Consider the following 22,303-nt stretch of genomic DNA (forward strand, 5'->3'; position numbering starts at 1 on the left):
ATGTGCATGTTTTTTTCCATGATTTTAGGAAAATATGGAAAGACAAGTATGTGCATAAAAGGCTAATAGTCTCTTCTCACTGTCGTCACCATAGGTCGTCACCACATCTATAACTGCATGTGCTTCCTCACAGGATGCTGAAATTGGTGATCTCTCAAATCTCAATCCAGCTGCCTTTCAAGGTAATGAGGTAAAGCTATATATCCTGCTTCCAAGTGCCAAACAAATCCAGCCCATTAACAGGAGCCACATTAATAAGAAAATATTATTAGCTTGACCTGTCAGTGGTTTTACTGTAGCGGGTGCGTACATGAACCAGATCTCTATATAAAATAACAGTCCACAAAACACTCCTCCCATAACAAACAGTCGAACAGTCCAAACAGTCTTCTGGTTTGTGTGGAGACATACTGCAAGTTCAGCTACATTGTCTTCTCCGACAAGATGATGAAGAGAAGGCTTCCTCATGAGTAGACGCTGAAAGACACAAACAAAAGCACAAAGAAATCGACATTAAACTGCACACATCTGATCAGAATAAGAGTCTGGATTCTTTGGCTCTGTCTTGGGAGGAAAATTTGAGGATGTGACGGCATTGTACCAGGTGTACAGTATCACTTGAATGAATGCTGCCCAGATCAATAATTCAGACTGAAGTCCTAAAGGGAACCAGGCTTATTTCTTTCATGAACAATAGAGAGAACAAAAGCAAAGCTTGGCGCTGTCAGGCCTTTCAAAACACACATGAGATGCTAATTACAATGAGATATCTTGTCAGTCAAAATAAACGGAGCCTAAAATGTAGGCCGAACTCTTCATGTGATGATGTGTTCCATTTATATTTGACATCAGATACTGTAATTCTCCTGTCATTTATGTTGACATAAAAAAAACTTCTATGGTGGCATTACAGGTCTCACACCATAGAATAAAGTTTTTTTTTCCTGGCAACTGAAACTTAATATAAAATTGTGACTAACCTGGCAAGACGTGCCAAGGTGCTGAAGGCCAAGAGTCCATCTAAACCATAGAGAGCAAGTAAGATGCTGCTGATGATCACATCCGCCCTCATCACGTAGGACTGCCAAACCAGGAAGTAGACTGTCAGCAGGATAGATGCCCCCGTCAAAATAAGGTTACCTATAATGTAGCCCTCATTCTCTGTCAGGTTGCCCTTGACTCCTGCAGACACGGACAGACAAAATCAACGGACCATTTTTCAAAACATTATTCAAAACTGAGGTAACCAGACTGATGAAATGTCAGAACTATGAAGCCATGAAACGTCTTTAGAAACTATGCTACAGCTGCCTCGATTATAAATCTCAAATAAATTTTTAAAGCAACCATATGTTTTTTTTTCCATTTAAGGCATACTAAAAAATATACACAAAAATGTGAATATAAATATAATCTTGTAAGTTTTTTTAACATAATATGTTGGATTATGTACAAACGTATCACGGATCAGAGAAATGAATGGCAACCAGTAATAAAGTATATACATTCTGTATTCAGAACCTGATTTAGAGTAGGTTAGCTTTAGCCTATACAACACTTAAGTAGAGGCACATAATGGTGACAGGCTTGAAATGGTCAATCAAGGTTTAATATGTGCTCCCTCACCACAGAAAAAATGAAGAAACTCCAGAGCAGCCAGGAGGAACAGAAGACACACATCACACACCAGAGCATCAGCAGGATAGGACAGCTCCAAACCTGACAGCAGCAGATACAGTCACCATGTTAAGGTACATTAAAAAACACTTAAACATCAGGGAGACAGATACACCCTCAGCACTCACTCTTTCTGATGATCAAGCCCAGAGTGAAGAGGAAATAAAAGGAAAAGTAGACGGTGGTCAGATTCAGCAACACCTGCAGAGTTACAGACGAGAGCTGGCTGCAGAGTTAAGAGTCGTTCAGAGACAGAAGGAGTTAACTTGGTTCCGTAGACGGACTTTTTAGCACGCACGCTGGTTTGCATTAAAAGGATACAACTCCTGCAGGTCTTCCTACAGAGAAACACACACAAATCAGACATAGCACGATAAACCAAAGGTTAAATATTTTCAAAGTCGCTTCGGTTTATTGTTTCTGTGAAATAAACCTTATAATAATAACTTTGTTAGCGATTTCCTGCCGCAACCATAGCAACGCATCCACCTACCTGGTCCGGGAATCGCCATTTTGATTTTTTAATTCGGTGTTTTCACATTTAACCACCAACTCGAACGTCTCCCCCTACAGTCCGGAAGATGAACTACACCCAGAGAACGTTTTTTTTTAGGAGGCTGTGCAAATATAATATACTAGCGGTATTAAAGAATGAATAAAAACTTTGGGCTCTACAAAGCACAAAAATGAGCTCGGTTCTTGATTTTTATCACTTTTATTTATATCACCTTACTCAATAATGCATATTTATTTTCATATGGCACAAATGTGGTGCAAGTGTAAAAGGTCCTCTAGAGAAGATTAAACCAGGCTTCAGTGTTTTCCAAAGTCTGTGGAAACAAGTCTTTTCTGGCTTACAAACTTTACAGCAGATTCACCACAAACAGTTTTAGCGTCTAATAGTGGCTTCTAATGGATTCAGTTTTTGATATATGTAACCCATCCATTTCATTTATATGAAAGCTTACATTTGATGACTATGGCGAGGCCATCTATAGTCTCAGACTTATAGTTGATGACCTCATCTCCATACACCCAATGCAGCATACCATCCACATATACATGCACCATGCTGCAAGCATGAAAAATGAGGCCATGCTTATAACCTTTCATTGGTGCTGTACACTAGAACACAGCATTCATTTCTAGTTGCTTAGGGGAAAGTTTCTAAACCCTAAACAACACCTAAGCCTAAACTTTATCATAAATAATTAACCTTGTGAAGATCTGTTTACAGGTAGAGAGTCCACACAACAAACAACACTCATTCACAAACACATACAGTTACAGAGCTACATGAGATAAGAAATACAGAATATCAAAATGAACTGTTTTAACATAGCCAGCTGTTTCATTGTCCCCCGCAGCCTCTATCTGTTTCTCTTTCTTGCTTGTCCTCTGAAACAATCTGCATAGTGTGGCTGGAAGAACGGAGGCGTTGTTTGCGTTGAATGGAGGAAAAGCAGAGGGGTGCAGGGGGTGGAGAGGGAGATGCTCCAGCTGTGGGGGGGGAACAAGACAACACAACAGCATCTCACATGTGGGTGAGGAGGGTGTGGGGTGTGGGGTGGGGGTGGGGGCGTCAAGGGTGTGGGGGCTGCACACAGTGGCATTGTTATAAGGGGGGTGGGGGGTGGGATGCAGCTGATAAGGTTGAGAGAAATGGATCATTCCCTCAAATCCTCCCCTTGCGAAGATTTGACACAAAACACGCCTGTAGCTGTGCGGCTGTAAAAGAAAAAAGTCACCACTGAAGTATTTCAAACCCCAGAGCTGACTAAAGATCAGAGTTTCTCAATGTTTTCATTAGCTCAGAAGTGGGCAAAAATATTTATTTTAGGGGTCATACATCATCTGAATGGGTGATACGTCATGTAAATCTGTGTGCCAATTATCGCAATTTTGTGTCTTATCCAGCCAGTGACAATACAGTAATGCATTTACATAAAACAAAAGCAACTTATTCATAAAGTATTCTGATTTAACAGTCTGTTTTTTTGTAGTTTTTAACCACCTGAGATGATGTTTAGAAACGTGGGTAAGTTGTTAAATTTTTCATCAGGATTTCATTGTTTTCATTAAATTTTAAGTGAGCTCAGCATCATGCAATTCAAAGAGCCAAAAAAGCAGCTAAGAGATAACATCCTCATAAATTTGACAATAAGCAAATTATTAAAAAAGAACAGAAATGTTTCAATTCTGCCCAGTTTGTTCTTTATTAGTGGTGTCTGATCATTTTATTCTTTACTTGCACTTGTATCTCAGCCAGAGAGTTCTGTTCTAGTTTACACTTAGATATGTCTTTATTTGCTTGTGTTTTAAAATGGAAAAAAGAAAACATTTGTCATAAAGACCTCAAAAACAGCATTTATTGTGAAATTCGAGTCAAATACTGCACTTCTAAGTTTATTTTTGGCTATTCTGTATCTGTCTGTCCTACAGGGACTTGGGGGGGGGGGATTCTATTTTCTTATAGAGTCCTCTGAGGCAAAAGAATTAATTGTTTTTGAAGGTGGTACAAATAAAGCTAATTTACAGCTGAGAGAGATTATACATATAAAAACCTTATAATATAGCCAACTAGCTACTCCCGGAAAACTTCTTTGTCAGTTTTACAACACATTTTTTTCACAAATATTTACAACATAGAAAAAAGCTGCAGCTTATTAAAGGATAGTTAGGAGCCAGCTGGTGAGCAGCGCAGACAGTTTGCGCCCTGACAGAAACTTTCTGCAGCAGCCTGGCGCACATCCCTCACCTGCCAGCTCACCAGCGACTCTCCTCCGACTCTGCTGCTCACACCCTGTGTGAGAGGGAGACGCATAGGAGGAAGAGAATCAGCGGCAGGGACGCACGACACCACTTTTTACCTTGAACGCACACTTTATTTTAATGTCACATCTGACTATCGATTTGACCATTTTTCCTCCACAGGCTGAAGTGTTGTGAGAAAGTTACGTTTATTATGAAGTTTGTTGGGGCTGGTGTGAGGGTGCGTCACAAGAATGAACATGCATCATTTTTATAAGACATTTTCGATTTGTTAAATAATACCTGTGGTCCTCTGAAGTAGTAGCTCATACCATAGCCTATAGTTCGCGTCAGTGGAGGCGTTTGGACATTAGGACGTCAATCCGTTCCCAAGTTGCTGAGCAGAGCAGTTCTGCGCAAGCGGTGGATTTACAACAAGGGAGAGTCGCAGCGATAAATAATCTGGATTCCGTGATGTATATGTGAAAGTTTTCCCCCCATCCGAATTGATTTCGTTCGGACAAGGGGAGACTTTAATGGATTTTTTATGTGGGACCCGCTAGGATGGACGTGGTAGATGAAACAGAAGCGTTACAGAGATTTTTTGAAGGTAAGGACTTCTGATTATTATATAGCCAATTATAGACATATTTATCAAGCTCACATGAAAGAAGAATTAATAGTAAATACGACAGATGTCATCTTTTATGTTCCAAAAAGTTTCACTTTGTGTTGTTGTGATTTCATGAAGAACATTTATTTATATGATTTATGTGTTTTGGTGTCCGCTCCTGTCGGTCCCAGTTACACCAGGTGTAATACATGTAACCACACCGTAACCTCCTCTCAAATACCATACTCATTTAAATTGCATTCCACAGAGATGGCAGGTGGATAAGACAATAGTAGTGTATCATGTACAGTTCTCCAACTCATTACTGCTGTTTCTGAATAAAGCGGCTGTTCACCTTACAGAAATACAGTTTTCAGGAGTGGGTGAGGGGAACAAAAGTGCTGCTGATGAGTAACAGATCAACTTAAACTGGGAATCCTTAGGGGAAAAAAAGAGGTGAAGGTGGAGGAGGAGAAAGGAGGAGGAGGAGGGTGGGTTTGAGGGTTAAAAGGGTGTAGGAATTCAAGTCAAGATAAATGGTGTGTTTTGCACAATATGTGTGTTGGAGACATGAGCGAAGTGACTGATGCAGTGTTGATCATCATGCTCTCCATAAAATAAACGTAATAATGAGGCAATGTAATGTCCTCTGACCTTAAATCATTTGACTTTATTCTTCCAAACAAAACATTTTTAGCACATCTTAGCAGAGTTGTGCAATTTGACTAATAATTCATGTTCTGTCTCCTCGCAGTAAATTTCACATACCTGATCACATTCAGTTTTTCCTTTTTCCTCACAGTGATCAGTTTTTTGTTGTTATTGAATGAGGACTCAGGTGCACATATAAACACTTAAAACATAATTAGTTATCTGTGAAGAGACTTAGCACTTTATTATAGTATACACATGGTGCTGACTTAAATATACACAGCCATCCATGACTGTTGGAGGCTCCTCGCCATCCTGACAGGAATTTACTGTGTTTACATTCTTGCTTTGGGAGTAAAAGAGATGTTCTTACTTTGGCTTTATTTCAGCCACTCTTGCTTGAACTAAAATGTCAACTTGTCCATGAGAAGTACACAGTAGGTGCTTATTTTTTTTTCTATTTAAACTTTTCTTTCTCTGAAATAATAATTTAGGACTTTAGGGCAATCAGTCTTGAATTTAAACAGGTGACTGATCGTTATTTATTTTTATTTCTAGAAACACATACACATGCACACACGCAGACAGCACTATGACAGATTTCAGGCATGGTGAACTGTGTTTTAAAAGGATTAGTGAAATATGTATACATTCACGGTAATGTACATTACTGACATATTCTTGGTGGCTGTTAAAACACAATGAGGTGAGGCTGGTGTTTCTCCTTGGCCATTTGGCCTCTCCGTCTCGCTCTCTCTCTCTCTGACTCCATTAGAGTGACACTGTGCAGACACAGTGAGGAGGTGAGATAGTGCAGACTCAGGCCGCAGAGGGACTCCACTGTTGAGCGAAACCAAACTGAAAACCACCAACCCCCTCAAAACTTGACCTTCTCCACTCCTCACCGACACCGTGTGTTGGCTGTTTGTGTTGGGCTGCAAGTAAAGTCAAACACTTGATTAAATGATAAGCTGCACTGCTTGTGTTTTAGTTTAACTTTAAATTGAGTTGGAATTCAAACATTTGTGTACAAATGAGAAAAAATACTTTACTCTGACTGAGTGTACATCTATTAGTGTCTCTGTGAGACACATTCAGTCCAGATGCTAAATCCAGATGTTTAAACACATGGAAAAACAGGAACCAGTTTATGTACAAAAATTCACAACAACACCATGGCACAGCACACAGATTATTTTAGCCTGTGTGTCCATCGATTAAGGTTAAAAGTGTTGATGGGGATTCAAGTCACAGACAGGAGTGACTTGAGTATGTTTCGTATGTAAAACTGTTGTTTTTTTTTTCATTTTTACTCATGTCTACTTCTGTGTTGTGATGCATTTTAGCTTGAGTTTGTAGATGCCCTTTGACTATAACTTCCAGTGTAGAGGAGTCTTTCCAGTCTTTCAAAATTCATGAAATGATCACATGATCATTCATCCTTTCAGTTTTCAAGCAATGTGCTTGTGCGTGAACAGCAGTGATTTAGACCAATCGCTGCTTGGAACTCTTGACAGTTATGGCCTTGTTTTTAGCGTTGATAGATATTTCCTCTAATTTTATGAGCATTTCTGTGCCACAGACAGTCTGGTACATCAGGTGAGGGTCACATATTGCACAGCAAGGACCTCACATTATCTGAGTGTAAAACTTTTACATTTAGTGCTGTGTGGACCATACAGCATAGCAGGTTTCTGGGCTAGCAGCAAAGATCCATACATTCATGTCATCAGAACTTGTGGAAGACGTCATTGTTATTCTAGCTGCTAATATCCACCCTCCTCCATCATCTGAATCTGATGGAGGATTAATCATGTTCATGCTACATATTTCCTTTGAAAGATGAACAACTCTATATAAAAATTCTTATTGCATTCCCCCGCACTCCCAAAGTTATTGTGAGTAATGGATGGGAAGGCTTCTGTCCATTTTTAAGAACCTGTGTGAATGATTGGAGCGCTCCTCTGATTTATGGGTTTAGTTGTGAACTGGTGTTGGAGGAATGTCTTGTTTCTGAGCAGCCAGGCTTACCGTGCTCATAGTTAGGTTTTATTTGTCACTGTTTCGCCTCACACCCATCAACGAGTAATCCTCAGCTGGTGAATGTTGTTTATAGTTAAACTTGACTTCATCACATTGAATCAGTGTTCTTGTGGTTTGTGCGCAACGATTGGAAAGCTGGGAAGGAAACAATCTATGTGTTAATATTCAGGTTGTTGCGGGATGGCTTGGCAGCATCATAGAGATATTTATAGATATTCTGCAAATTCTCAGCAACAGTAGCAAAAGGAAATGCTTTGCTTCTTTACATCTGATTTTTGTCTTCCTCTTTTTCTTGCATCTTCCCCTCTTGCATTGTCTCGTCTCACTCTGTAACCCTGTCCAACTCGCCCCCACATTAGCAGTGTTTCGTTATTTTCCAGCCTCTCTGTCCATGTGCCGGTCCCAGCCTTGTTACTCCTGTAATCTCCTGAGCCAGGTCCGCCGGTGCGACCAGTGCTTGTGTGCGACAAGGACTGTGTGTGGTAGCCTGGTACAGCCCTTTCTCATGACTGGGGAATAATCCTCATTATAACACTCTCCAAGCCTTTCTCTCTCACACACACAGCTGCACACATAGACAATATGTTTTTTGCACATACACACATTTGTTGCCCTGATCTGCAGCTCTCAGGTCTGCAGAAGAAAGTCTTTCAGCCCGAGTAGGGAAACATGTGAAAAATAGACAGGAATTGTTCTTCTCATCTTTTGTTTCAGGTGTTTTCATCTCACGGACTTCAACATGCTTTGGCTACGTGCAGGTACTCTGTGCCACTCTGTGCGCTCTGCTTCTGTCTAGATGTGTGATTTAGTCGTCTCTACCTGACGAGGAGCTTTCTGTTCATGTGCTCTGTGTTGTTGTGATGCTCATTTATGTCAGACGTGTCTAACATGTTCCAGTAATGTTTTAATCTCCTTCTTGGTGTCTCTGTGTTAACTCTTTTGTGTGGGCACAAGCTCCATGTTTCTAGATTGAGATTTTTTGCAACAACTAAGAAATCATTCACTTGTGGACATTGATTATTGTAATTTTTGACTGATTTTTGTTTCTAACTTAAAAGTTCAGTAAGTGACCAGAGATGCAAGATTCATAAATATGATGCGTACTGACATTAGGTTTTTAAGCCGTTACTGTTGTGTCGATGTTTTGTTTTAGAAGGTATTTCCTGGCCCATGTGCTGCCAAGTTTGTTCTAGTCAAATGTGATAATCAGATGGACTTTGTTCCTTCTTAGTTAAGTTACTTTGAATGTGTTTAATTATTAACAAATACATGTAAGAGCATACACACATCATCTGGATGCAAACATCAGTAAAATATTCACATTTTGTTCAAGAGAATATTTACATGTTGGCCTCAAGGCATGAAAGTGCAGCTGAGGATTGATCTCTCTTTAAGAACGTGCACACAGGCAAACATAGTAGATTTACTGTAGAGGCGATCGATCAGGATGACAGGCTGCTATAATCCAGGTGGTTGTCAAGAAACCTCAGGTGAGCCTCATCACATCCAAACCGGAGGAAAGGCATTTAAAGAAAAGGTAAAACTGTATATTTAACTATAATTAATTTCAGTCAAATCATGTTTAATGGCCACTCACACAGAACTCTCTGTGTTCACACACTGCATTGAAACAGTGGCGTAATGCACGCACACAAACAAAACAAGTGTGCACTCACATGTGTGTGCGTACACACACACATACACACACACACTCCCCTCTCAACCCCCTAATCTGTCAAAAGGCGAGTCTGTATCGAAGTTGGACTGACAATCATTTCACTGTTCCTCGCTGGACACAGCTGGACAGAGAAAAACATAGAGGACAGGGAAATTTACACATCCAGTTCACAGCTCAAGTGAGTCAGTGATTTAGAGTTTACAGTTGTTTAATTTAAGATTCTAACATACAAGGAAAGTCTGAACTATTTTTAAGTAATTCTAACCCAGTCTGTGTTACAGCTACAGTATATTAGTCCACAGCGGACATAATATCAATCTGACAATGATGCCTGTGGATTGTTGGCACCCAATGGTCGGCACCAGGAGACCATTTTAACTCCCCCTTGTACTTGCATTTGGTCAATGGTGTTGCATCACTTTAGGTCATTACCTGCTCAGGTTTAGTCAACAGAAACTTTTGACGCTTTTAAAAAGAATATTGTTGGGGTTAAAAAGACACCAATGCACCCCGTTATAAACTCATGTTTTAGTTTCCAAGAGGCTTTATGGTAAATGGCTTTATGGTATACTTATGGAGCAATGTTAAAGAAATTAGTGAGCATCTATGAGCTGGTCATACCACTTTACATCAAGATGCTGCATCATTCTTTTGAAGAGTTGCTTACTAGAACAACATAAATCATTTTCAAGAAAATGTGTTGTTTTAAAACGAATAATTTACAGGACATCTGTAGAGGCTTGTACGTTGATAAGCATCTATAATGACCTGTTAGTAAAATGACAATGAACCCGCCCTCCTCCCCTCAACTTAAAGGATGCTTCAACATGAATATTTGCTTATTGTTTAGCTGTCACATCTTTTCTCCTGGTTCACTGTCACAAATGCCATGATTTAATTTTTAACCTTTTAGTTGTTTTCAGTGTAAATACTGAAGGAACTAGCTACAGAGCAAGATATTCCCCTCAGGTGGTAGAGTCTCAATTTTTTGAAAGAGGATTTTTGTTAGTGTAGGTTTTGAACTTGTGCCCTCTTAACTTGAACTCGCACTTGATCTCTGACTTGTCAGAGATCTTGTCTTGTTTTGATTCAGAGATGGTCTGGACTTCAGCTCTGTTGCATATTTCCCCCCTCTGTTTTCCTCTATCCTTCCATCCTTGGATATCCTTAGCTTTGCATTCAGCCTTGCTCTTTCCTTCGCCTCCGTCTATCTGCACTCCCCTCTCCCTCTATCACTCTATTTTTTGTTATCAGGCCTGCCACCTTAAATTTACTGCCTCTTTGGGTGGGGTGCACATCTGGATCTTATTTAAGGGGGGATCCATCCTGCTTTTCTCTCCTTGCACTGGCACGTAATAGAAGACATTTACCATCTGTTTCTATCCAGAGAGGAAAGACACTTGGTTTTTATGAGAGAAATAGTAATGTAAGGTGTGTAATCATTGAAACTGTGGATTAGTTTTTTTTGCAAGTGCTTTAGTTTTTTGGATTTAGTAAGGAACATAGCGATGAACGCCTGATGGAGAAAAAAGTGGGAGCAGAAGATTAAAAAATGGGGGAAAAGGATTTTTTTCCCAATCCTAACACAAAAATTCCTAGCATTCCCAACTGAGTAGCTGCCTAATCTATCTAGATGTGTGTGTGTGTGTGTGAGAGAGAGAGAGAGAGAGAGAAAGAGGGAGTCTTCAATTTAGTGACAGCTTTAATAACCCTTTCATTCCCTTTCGCTCTTATGCAGCCCTTGAGTTAAATGTTATGTGTGCCACTGATTTATATAAAGTGATTTACTCTCTTCTAAATATATGCATAGGCAAGTGCTTGTTCTACATGTCAGTGTTGTAAAGATTAAGTAGGGTCATGTGTTTGGGATTTCAGAGGCTTAAAGACCCAGAAAATGACCCTGAGGTGAAGGCAAGGGTTTCAAAATTATGTAATCATATATGTATATATTTATGTATATGTATAAGCCCTCTAATTATAGGGCACTTTTTGAAGTCTTCTGACACTGTTGTAGTAAAGAAAATACAGAAAAAATGTAACCATGAATTGTATTGATTCCAATCTATGTGTGTAACCAATTAGAGGCTCCGAATCATCAGTATGTGGTAGTATGCTGACTACTGCCACATACTTAGACTGCTGGTCACTCTTCAATCCTTAATCTTGAAATTCTCTGTAAGCCAATCAGAGTTCTTCTTTTTCACGAAAAAAAGATAATGACCCACTGAGATTGTCATTTGTGGTTTGTAGTAGTAGTGTTACGACATAAGCGGGTGTTGAAACCCGTGCTGCTGTGGCACTGTGTGGAATTGCTGAAAGATTCATGTTGCTAATCCCCAGATGCTCTCCATCTCCTTTCTTGTTCCAAACCCTCCCTTCACCACAGGTCATGATATTACCAGTTCTCTGGAGCCAGCCAACATCGACACCAGTATCCTGGAAGAGTACATCAGCAAAGAGGACGATAGCACTGACATGTCAGTAGGGACTCTGAATCAACCCAGCAACGTCAAAACAACATGAGCCAACCAAATCAGATCATGTCCTTACAAAGGAATTTGTTTTTCCTGATAAGGCTAATCCCCTTCTTCTTCTTCTTCTTCGTTTTCTCCCAGCTGTTTCTCAGAGGTCCACAGCACCCCGGGACCAAATTACTCATCTCCCCAGGCAGGAGTGTCCTCCTCCGGAGGGTTGGTGTCTGGAGTGAGCCCCCCTATTCCACAACGCCAAGGAGCCCCTCCACCAGGGCCCCCCATCTGTCAGAACACCTACCCCCCAGGACCATCCCTGGGCCTCCGACACAGCTACCCCTGCCTGGGACAACAGCAGCACCAACACCAGCAGCAGCCGCAGCAGCAGGGTCACGTCAAGCCTGAGCACAGAGGCCATTACGCTCCAGGGTGAGTATGATATCATACAGGCAGATGGAAAAGCTGACACTTAACAAGACATGTTCATGACGCTAATGGCAGCTCATATTCGAAAACATAAAGTCATCATTTACAAGCATGTAACAAAAACTTAACACCCACCTGACCAAAGTTTCATTATGTAATCAATTCTTCAATCAGGCTTCATTTGGACAAATAAAGCATTAGTGGGTCAAGAAGGAGGGGAGTGATAACAGACAGAGAGAAAGGGAGTCAAATTACATCCTGACGCACACAGTCCTGTGTGAAGAATGTCTATGTCTGATCCCAAAGGAGAGTTTCTCCCTTAAATGTGATAAGAATATATGTGCTGAACATGGCACTGTTTCAAATATCCGTAGCTTAAAGAGCATCTTGTGAATGTAATGTCTGTGTTTTGCTTTTCAGGACACTGCCTGAGTCCCCTCCAGATTCCAGCTCAGAGCCATACTCTCCTCAACAGGTGAATGGTAAGTAACAGAACATCTTGTTTTCATGTTTCTAAAAGGTAAAGTGTGTGTGAGAGCAAACAACAAAACAGTTGCTGTAATCTGTAGAAAACCCTCAGAGTCAGAATCATGGGAGTTCTTTGAGGTATTCAAGGTGTACGTAGGTCACAAGTCAGTATCCGTTACTCTTCACTTCAGGGTGTTTAAAGAGAACAAAAGACAAACATAAATATACTGTGAAGACACTGAGCTGCTGTCTGCTAAATATTATTGTACTCCTTACATACATTTTCAAAAATGTATTTTATCATTCATTATACAGAGACTACAGTGCATGTTTGACTTGTTTGCATTTCACGCAGCTACTTCTCACCTCTCACACACCTGTGTTGGTCTTACCAAAAAGGTGTGGAATATCTGATGGGCACCCAGCCAGTTAATACAACTAAAAATACCTTTAGCCAAGGTTGGAGGAAAGTGGAGCAGTTTACAACAGACTGTTTATCTCAGTAAGAGAAAGTTGCCTTACAAAGGTCTCGTCTCCTTATGTTCTCTAGATCCTCACATGATCAGGACCATGACACCAGAGAACATGTGTCACATGACTCCAACACCACCACTGCCACAACATGGGCACTATTCCAACATGCATCGGGACATGTACCTAAAGCCAGAGCCCATGATTTCACAGTATCCGATTGGACCAGCTACAAGCGGGGGTGGAGACATTCAGCAGACGCAGATGCTCCATCAGCTCCTGCAGCATCCTCAGGGCCAAGAGTGAGTCAAGACGATATACAGGAGGGGGGAGAAGAGGGAGGGAGTGTCCACTTTGTATCTCACAGAAAGAATTATGGGATATATGAAGGTTGACTGTGTTTCTGTTTCCTCTCACAGCAGCATCCCTGTTCATCAGGCGAAGAAGAGGAAGCACTCTGACTCTCCAAACAGCACCTTGAATTCCCAAATCCTCACAGGTATCATCAAACAAGAACCAGGTAGGCAGGCATCTTTCTTTCCTTCCTCACCTCCCCTTATCTCACCCCCGCTCTCATCTAAACTTAACCTGAACACAGATAACAGATCTACAGAACAGTCGTGAACGCTCTTAATGTTCATCAGCCACTCTTTAATAGCTGGTGTCTTAAACTGTTTGTCACAGGTTTAATGCAGGATGCAGACAACGCTTACCTGGACCCAAATTATCAATGCATTAAGTGGCAGCCTCACCAGCAGAACAAGTGGACCCCGTTATATGATGCCAACTGCAAAGAGCTGTGGGTGGAATTTATTTTGATTTTTTTGTTCTTTTTTTGGAAAGCATTTTATGAATAGTCAAAAGTGAGAGGAGTTCTAATTGGTTAAATTGATGATTCAAAGCAAGAGCTGGGTTGCAGAGGTCCAGAAATTCCACAGTGGTGAGCTGTGCGGGGGAGTGACTAAGCGCAGGGTTTCGGCTTAGAAAGACAATGTGAGGAGGGGATAAAGGGAAAAATGAGTGTGCACCCTTTTCTGCAGTGCCAAAATAAGAAGAAGTATAGATAGGGAGGAAGGTTAAAATGAACTCACAAGCCTCTCAGATATGTTATCAAAACCACCTGGTTTGGCATCACAATTTTAAGCAGAGCACACCTACGCAAAGCTACAGACAGTTATTTTGTTTGTTGAGAAGGCTTTTAGGGGCCCAGGAGGTGTACACAGGGCTTCCAGGGTTTAAAGTAAATAGTGAGGTTTAATACTGTATCTATGAGTCTGCTTATGTTTCTTGTTTGTCTTCAGTCCCATGCCAACCTATCGTGTTGATGCTGACAAAGGCTTCAACTTCTCCCTGGCTGATGATGCCTTTGTCTGCCAAAAGAAGAACCACTTCCAGGTCACAGTGTACATCGGCATGCTCGGAGATCCCAAGTACATCAAGACCAGTGAGGGACTGCAGCCCATTGACTGCTTCTATCTTAAACTCCATGGAGTCAAGGTGAGTCATGGGAACAGATTGATGGATGTAGTAGCATGGTGACCATCTGAGTATTTAATGTTTTTTTTTGTTTTCTGGCAGGTGGAAGCCATGAATCAGTCCATCAGTGTAGAGCAGTCCCAGTCTGACCGCAGCAAGAGACCCTTCAAACCAGTGCTGTGAGTCTGACCTCTTAAACTGTAGCAGCAGGTTGAAGCTGTGGCAGAAGGATTTTTGTTGCATTGTGTTTTTTTTTTGTCTCTTCCAGTGTCACGTTGCCCCCAGAGCAGGTCACAAAGGTCACAGTGGGTCGGCTCCACTTCAGTGAGACCACAGCAAACAACATGAGGAAGAAGGGCAAACCAAATCCTGATCAGAGGTGAAACATAAGCCATCACATGTAAACATACATTGTGGTCACATCCAAAGTTCCTGTAGCCTCATCTGCTCCTGGTCATTGCAGATATTTCATGCTGGTGGTGGCGCTGCACGCACAGTCCCACAGTCAAAGCTACACTGTGGCTGCTCAAGTGTCTGAGAGGATCATCGTCAGGGTAACGTCTGGCCATGTCTGTCTACTTCCTACAATCATATCCCTCGTGAATGTGACACTATTCTGTTGGTCTATTATACTCACGTTTCCTTTCTCTCAACATTTTATTTCTATTCCATCCTGTAAAATCCCTTTTTCCTGTGTGACTGATCCTCATTAGACAGCAGAGTGCATGAACTGTTGCTGTCCTGTGAAAATCATATATCTCCTGTTGAGGGGAAATCCATACACTATAACCGTTCATAAGCTAGGTCAAAATATTTTGAGGTCAAGCAAAGTTTGTTTTACATTAAAGTCAGGATAAAAGTTTCAGTTTATAATATAGCTAAAATACACATTTGGAGATGCCATTTTTGCTTGACAGTAATGAGCTGTGGCATTGTATTCTACATGACAATACACAGTTAACTGCATAAGCTTAAGAAATATTACAAAACTACAGTATATTATTACAACATACATCATTTACTTGTCATTTTAATTTATATTCTGTAAACACTGCATGACCTTCTTTGCAGTATGGTAAATCTGGTTAGCGTAGCTTAGCATCTAAGCTGGAAACAAGAAGGCTGGCTCTAAGCTCTAATAATCAACTCTAACTAAACAGAGTCAGAGTCAAAGATGGCTGTCAAAAAACAAGGAGGATTTTGGAATTGCCTTATTTAGTTGTGTAATAAATAAAAAAGAGAGGAAGTTCAAAAACCCTTATTCCCCCGGCCAGTTGTTAATGCTTTTAAATGCAAGCCCATGTATGAAAGTGTTTTTGTTTGTTTGTTTTTTTAATACTTCCTTTACACTGTCCAATCCTCCCACCAGCTCTTATAGCAAATAAGCCTATGTTCATAAACTAGGGATGCATGGTATTGGATTTTTGTAGATATCCAATATTGTCAATATATTTTTATATATATATTTTTTACAGCTATTTGCAAAAACTGTTTGTGGAATTCACATACTAAGATGTGTGATAAATTTGATGTTTTAAAGAAATGTGATCTGGTTCAAATACTAAAACTACTGGCAGGATGAACATTGGGATCATTGGTCATATGCTGATATCTTTTAAATCCTTTATCAGCTGATACTGATCACTTGCAGATATCACCGTGCATCCCTGTCCTAAGTGTCAAAGTGTTATTGGTATTGACCCTTTTTTTTCTTTTTATCATTTTCTGCATAATATTTTATTGTTTGAATCACAGATCATGTGTCTGCTGTCTTCTTTGTCTCTTTATTACAGGCATCCAACCCAGGACAATTTGAAAGTGACAACGAGGTGCTGTGGCAGCGCGGCCAACTGCCAGACTCTGTCTACCACCACGGCAGAGTTGGTATCAATACAGACCGCCCAGACGAGGCCCTTGTTGTCCATGGCAACCTGAAGGTCATGGGCTCTCTGGTCCACCCTTCAGACATCAGGGCCAAAGAGAATGTCCAGGAGGTCAGACTGGCACTAAGTGTGTTTGTCTGTGGGTGTTGTCTATATGTGTGCTTGTGCATTTCTAAAGTGTCAGTGTGTCATTGCGTGTTTTGGGCTTGTTATCATGCATCACATCATGCACACACTCAGCACAGGTCAATGGCTGTGCTGCTCAAAAGTCTTGTCAGTTACATTGTGTTTTCATGCCAGCTGCACAGACATCATTGTCATTCTGTCTGCATGTAGGTCGACACCACAGACAATTTAAAACGGATTTCTCAGATGAGGCTGGTCCAGTATCAGTACAAGCCTGAGTTTGCTGCCACAGTGGGCATAGAGAACACTGCAGAGACTGGTAACAATTCCATGAATAACCTCTGTTCAAATTGGTACCAACATGTCATTTTTTGTACACTGTATTTCATGTTATCATCTTTATGTTTTCATCATTTCATCATATTTGTAATCAGTGTGTGTCCTGCATACATCTGCATTTCTGCTGCTCTTTTTTTACTCCTGCACTTGTTAATGCTCCTGCAGGAGTGATTGCCCAAGAGGTTCAACAAATCTTGCCTGAAGCAGTGAAAGAGGGGGGTGATGTTGTGTGCGCCAATGGAGAAACTATTCCCAACCTGTTAGTTGTCAACAAGGTAATATAAACACACCCACACACATACACACTGTGCACAGTGCTAACTGATGAGGGCTGAATGATTACTTCCTCTGATACTGAAGGAACGTATTTTCATGGAGAACGTGGGAGCAGTGAAGGAGCTGTGCAAGCTGACGGACAACCTGGAAACTCGTATTGATGAACTGGAGCGCTGGAGTCGCAAACTGGCCAAGCTGCGTCGTCTTGACAGCATGAAGAGCACTGTGAGCGGAGGCACAGTCAGGTGGGAAAACCATGTTGAAATCACCTTAGTTTTAGGCTTTAGATGAGGTGTCCATAGAGAGCATCACAAAGAGATATTCATACCTTGTTTTCTTCATATAGCCAATCGGGAAGTTATTTTAGCAGGACAGGAAGTGGTCCACTGAAGAAGAAGCCAGTCAAACCTGGGAGCAAGGTCTGTGGTTTTAGAAAAGTGTTATAACCTGATGTACAGCAGTGTGTACAACTTTAAATGTATCTATTGCAGAACTCACTTCCGGATCAGGGCTGCATCAGTCAGAGGTTCATGCAGGGGACCATCCTGGCACTGGTCATTGTCATGGCCTTCAGGTAAGAGGAGAAACATGGGTTTGCATAGCGAGCAGTATGACACCTGTATACAACAATGACATGAGGATGATGGACTGAATCTTTATTTGTCCACAGTGTCATTTCCATGTCCATTCTCTATGTGCTCACTCTTCACCACAGAGGAGACGTCACAGAGAAAGATGGGTATGTGCACTATAGGCCACAGACATTTAGATTAATAGTGAAATAAATCAGTCTTCACTTTTAATTGAATTAATAATCAATCTCTGTATAATCTGTCCCTGCTGTCTGTAGCTATGTTCCTTCCTGTGTTCTCTACATCTCTTGGATGCCCATCTTCACTGCCACTGTCACTGTCTGTCCACCTGTCTGTCCATGGTATACACTCCCAGCTTTGTCACATTATTTTCTGACCTACTCTTTTTAAGTCTTATCTTTGATTGCTTAGTGTGGGTGTTTCTTTCAGCCTGTGTGAAAGGTGACCATGAGTCATATTCCTATGCACCTAGAAATTCATTAGCTTTTAAGTGAATCATTATTTTTACTTTGACCTCCTGCACTGTTTCATGTGATTGGTCCAGGTCAAGAGCTGCACTGGGATCCTCACGCAAAAGCCCATACACTCCCCCATCCACCACCCCCACACCAGGTGAGAGGAAGTCCTCTACAAATACACTGTTTGGTGGTGAAAATACTAGAAATATATTTAACGTTCTCTTTCCTCTGGTTTAAATTTCAACAGCTTGCTGTTCAACCACAGCTGTAAGCAACCAATCAGATCCTGTGTTAATATTGAACAATAACCAGTCTTCACCAGGTAAAAAAGCCGCTCTCTGTGTGTCTGTGTTATACACATACCTTCTGTGTAGATTAATCATCTTCCTTCTCCAGGTTTAGGCAGCCTGTTTCCCACACCAGGCACCATTAATAAGAAGGCCAAATCCAGACCAATGGACAAGGATGGCCACAACAGAAACCGTCTAAGTCACACCTCAGCCCCCATGTACTTTGCTAAGTCCAAAAGGCCAGTCTCTACGGACCTGGAGGGAGTAGGAGCCACCAACCGTCTGCCTGGGGGGCAGCAGCCAGCACCGCGCAGGCAGCGCAGCCTACACACAAAGGGTTAATCCATAAACACAAACCCAGTCATGGCACTTTCTTTACACACATAATGTGCAGTATGCAAACTCAGTAAAGCTATTTGTTTGACAACAGCAAACAAAGCTCGTCTACATACTGTAAAAAGGAATTCTATTTATAACATGGCTTCATTTGTTTTTTTTATTTTACAGGGGGAAAGTCAGCACCATCCCTCAGTGGTGTATATATCATGGAGACAAACCAGGAGATCACTACGCACAGTTGTGCAACAGCAGAGAGCTGCAGGTATGTACCATTAAGTTACCGGGGCAGTGCTGACCACAAGATTTTTACATGATTACATGTAAAACTCAAGTATTTTGTATATGATCCACCTTTTTTGCTCTGTGTTTCATAGCTACACGGTATCACTCCATGGAAAAAGAAATTCCTCTATTTCACAAATCACTTTACACATGAAGTGAGTATAAAGGCTCTGACTATACTACTACATATAATGCTATGATTCTGTTTCACACAAAAATGGTATAGAGACTAGTATACATTTCCAATGCTAGCCAGCTCAACTAGGGCAAACAGGTCAGCTGTGCAAAATGTACCACTGTACAGTGTAAATGAAGGCTGTTATTGGCGATAATAAATTATTAAATTATTGATAAATGCATTTTAACCTGGGCTTAGATGGAGCAGTTATTTCAAGGAAAGCCCACTGATTCTGTTTTGAAACCCAACACAGCCATTCACACATGGCACTAGTATAACAAGTTCTCCATATAAAATTAAAAAGAAACAACACATTTTTTTCAGGTCCACAAACAGCGTGTGGGTTCGACAGTGTGGAAACACCAAGGGGCGTTTATGCCCCAACCACACAGAAACCGAGACCTACAGTGAACAAAGTACCACAACAAAGGTACAGATACAGTAATATATGTGGTCCATCACTTACTGCAAACTACTCTGCTTTCTGGATGATCAATTTTTTTTCTCTGCTTCTCTCCAAGGGGACTCATCACCTGTGGTCAGTTCCCTTGCTGTCTTTCCAGGACATCACCTATCACTTCCGTGTCTCCATGACGGTGAGTAAACTTTAAAAATAAAAGGCTGTTTTAGACTTTGCAGGTGCTCCTTAGCATTTTCTTTTGGGTTAAATCATAATTAATTAATTCTGTCTCCCACATGGGTTTTTTTTATTTACAGAGTGAAGTGAGTTGTGCCACTGAAGGAAAAACCTCTTCCTTCTCTGACTACCATTTTGTCATTCAGAGCAGCTGTGTGTGAGGAGGAAGATGATGTGTCCCGATGCCTTCCAGTACATTATGTTTCTCCATTTGTATGCTGTTGTGGTGGGATAGGGCTTTGTCTTTTTATTGTACATTATTTTATCCATAGAGAGTAAACTATATACTATACCACTGTATTCCCTTCCAAATGCATTAAGACATCTCTTTTTGCTGCGATCACAGATTTTAAACCACTGTTATTTTTGTTTTTGTCACTGAAAATGTTTTAGAGGACTGGTGTCACTGTTGTAAAAGGTAACATTTAGCTCACGTTATTATTGATCACTTCCATTCTCAGTGTAAATTCTTTTTTAGCAGCAAGTCCGGGTAAAGACACAACTGAAAATTTGTTTATACACTGGATAGTAGATCATTGGCCTTTGCTGAAGGCCTCAGTGAATGGTTGCAACTCACATTATTATAATATACCTCAGTAGTGCACACTGGCCAATCCTGGTTTTCTACAGTGGAGCTTTATGCTGAGGCTGCTGCAGTCAACTGCACTGTCAACTATATCTGATTAAACACTGTGCGGTGAAGGAAGTACTTAGCAGTATTTCTGTCTTAGTTGTAACACTGAATTAAGAAATCATTCTTTAAGTAGAGGCAGTAGATGTGCCCTGACTCATTTTAGCAGATTCACTGGATGACTTGTGTTAAGACTGGAAGTAAAATCAGAGGAAATGTATATACACTGACAGCTCTTAGTCCATCACTGACGATATTTCAAGAAACACTGGAATAGCTTACACTGTATTTTTGCTAACTGGACAATGCTGGCAAGGCAATAAATGGCATACTGCAGTATATCATTTCAGGTGCATGCCCAATCATTTCTTTAAATGATACATCGCAGCTCAGAGGCAGGTTCTGTTTTAATCTTGATCCTAAAGGCTGAGATGAATTCACACAGTACAGAGATAATAATGGATATATACACAGGACATTTTTCGTGTATTTCTCTGGATGTTTTAAATATTTTTCATGTGCCTATACAACTAAAAATATGCAATGATAACATTTTTAATATAACTATTGATGTTTTCTTTTTGTATGACCATTCATCTTGTTTCAACAGAATTCTCCACTTAAGTGCTTTTATTGCATTTGTTGAACTGTGTTATTAAATACAAATTCCACATGTCTGTATTGAGAGTGAAAAATAGTGCCACCAATGTGTAACATGAGTTTTTTTAAAAAAAGGAAGAACAGCCATCAGACAAACTATATGGAATTATCACAGTATGCAAACCCTGTACAATGCTTTCACTACAATTATCATGACTTCAGTGGGTATGATATACTATTTAGCTTATTTATAATGCACCTGCTAGCATAATGAAACCACTGTTGCACTTTTTGCACTGTATATATATGAACTGCTTTTACTGTATGTAGTAGAACTGGATTACACATAACTGTATAGCTTCATTTTGTTATTACCAATGGCCATTTTTATCCAGTGTGTTTTATCATGATGTTTTTATAGGTGATTTTCTTTTTTTTATCAATAATATATATAATTGTAGCTACTGGAACCCCCCCAAAAAAACAAACAAAAATTGATTTCAAAGCAATAAAACATACACATTTGTAATTTTAGCTCTATTTGTAAAGACAAAATGGCAGACTAAAACCCATGTACTTCATTAATATCACTACTTTTTCTTTGTAGTCCATTTTATTGTTACATTTTTAAAGCTTTTTGTCAAATTTATGCTGTAATACTATGCAATAAATAAATGTGTGATTGGCTGTTTGGCTGTTTTCTCTGATAGCAGTTGCTTATTTTGTCCGATAGATGGCAGTCGATGATCCATGAGCAGCCCGTGCAAGTAATGGTGTGTATTGGCCCTGAGTTTTACCTCTCGGGTAGTGAAATGCTCGCCTTTGCGTCGAAGTACAAAGTATTTTACCAAATAAGTATAACCAGAAAGCTTAAGAAAGTTGAAAAATATTACTGTAGGGTAGAGCAGTCAACTTGAACATCAGCAGTCCCGTAAAATTAGATTTG

The 22,303-nt window shown here is 40.5% G+C and overlaps 2 protein-coding genes across 8 annotated transcripts; one reads left to right on the forward strand and one right to left on the reverse strand.

Annotated features, from left to right (window-relative positions):
- Positions 1 to 872: 872 nt before the first annotated feature.
- LOC114451672 (transmembrane protein 80-like) lies at positions 873 to 2,189 on the reverse strand. The gene is made up of 5 exons (XM_028430459.1): positions 2,171 to 2,189; positions 1,999 to 2,015; positions 1,806 to 1,899; positions 1,627 to 1,719; positions 873 to 1,182 (listed from the first exon to the last, which is right to left on the reverse strand). Exons 1-5 carry the CDS (start codon positions 2,187 to 2,189, stop codon positions 959 to 961), a joined length of 447 nt encoding a protein of 148 aa, XP_028286260.1. The 3' UTR covers positions 873 to 958.
- Positions 2,190 to 4,182: 1,993 nt separating this feature from the next.
- On the forward strand, positions 4,183 to 21,947 carry myrf (myelin regulatory factor). 7 transcript variants are annotated; one of them, XM_028430797.1, is made up of 26 exons: positions 4,183 to 5,038; positions 11,800 to 11,890; positions 12,029 to 12,313; positions 12,731 to 12,792; positions 13,329 to 13,551; positions 13,672 to 13,769; positions 13,934 to 14,048; positions 14,551 to 14,746; positions 14,828 to 14,904; positions 14,994 to 15,104; positions 15,189 to 15,294; positions 16,519 to 16,719; positions 16,945 to 17,053; positions 17,239 to 17,348; positions 17,434 to 17,594; positions 17,696 to 17,768; positions 17,841 to 17,923; positions 18,020 to 18,088; positions 18,487 to 18,554; positions 18,648 to 18,722; positions 18,797 to 19,027; positions 19,198 to 19,291; positions 19,404 to 19,466; positions 19,814 to 19,919; positions 20,011 to 20,085; positions 20,207 to 21,947. In XM_028430797.1, exons 1-26 carry the CDS (start codon positions 4,993 to 4,995, stop codon positions 20,285 to 20,287), a joined length of 3,009 nt encoding a protein of 1,002 aa, XP_028286598.1. In that variant the 5' UTR covers positions 4,183 to 4,992; the 3' UTR covers positions 20,288 to 21,947. The 7 variants fall into 7 exon arrangements, with proteins under 7 accessions (XP_028286598.1, XP_028286602.1, XP_028286597.1 ...); XM_028430801.1 differs by having other exon boundaries at positions 13,672 to 13,748; XM_028430796.1 differs by having other exon boundaries at positions 4,184 to 5,038; positions 13,669 to 13,769.
- The last annotated feature ends 356 nt before the right edge of the window (positions 21,948 to 22,303 follow it).

Source organism: Parambassis ranga, chromosome 19, assembly GCF_900634625.1.
Source record: "Parambassis ranga chromosome 19, fParRan2.1, whole genome shotgun sequence".
NCBI lineage: Eukaryota > Metazoa > Chordata > Actinopteri > Ambassidae > Parambassis > Parambassis ranga.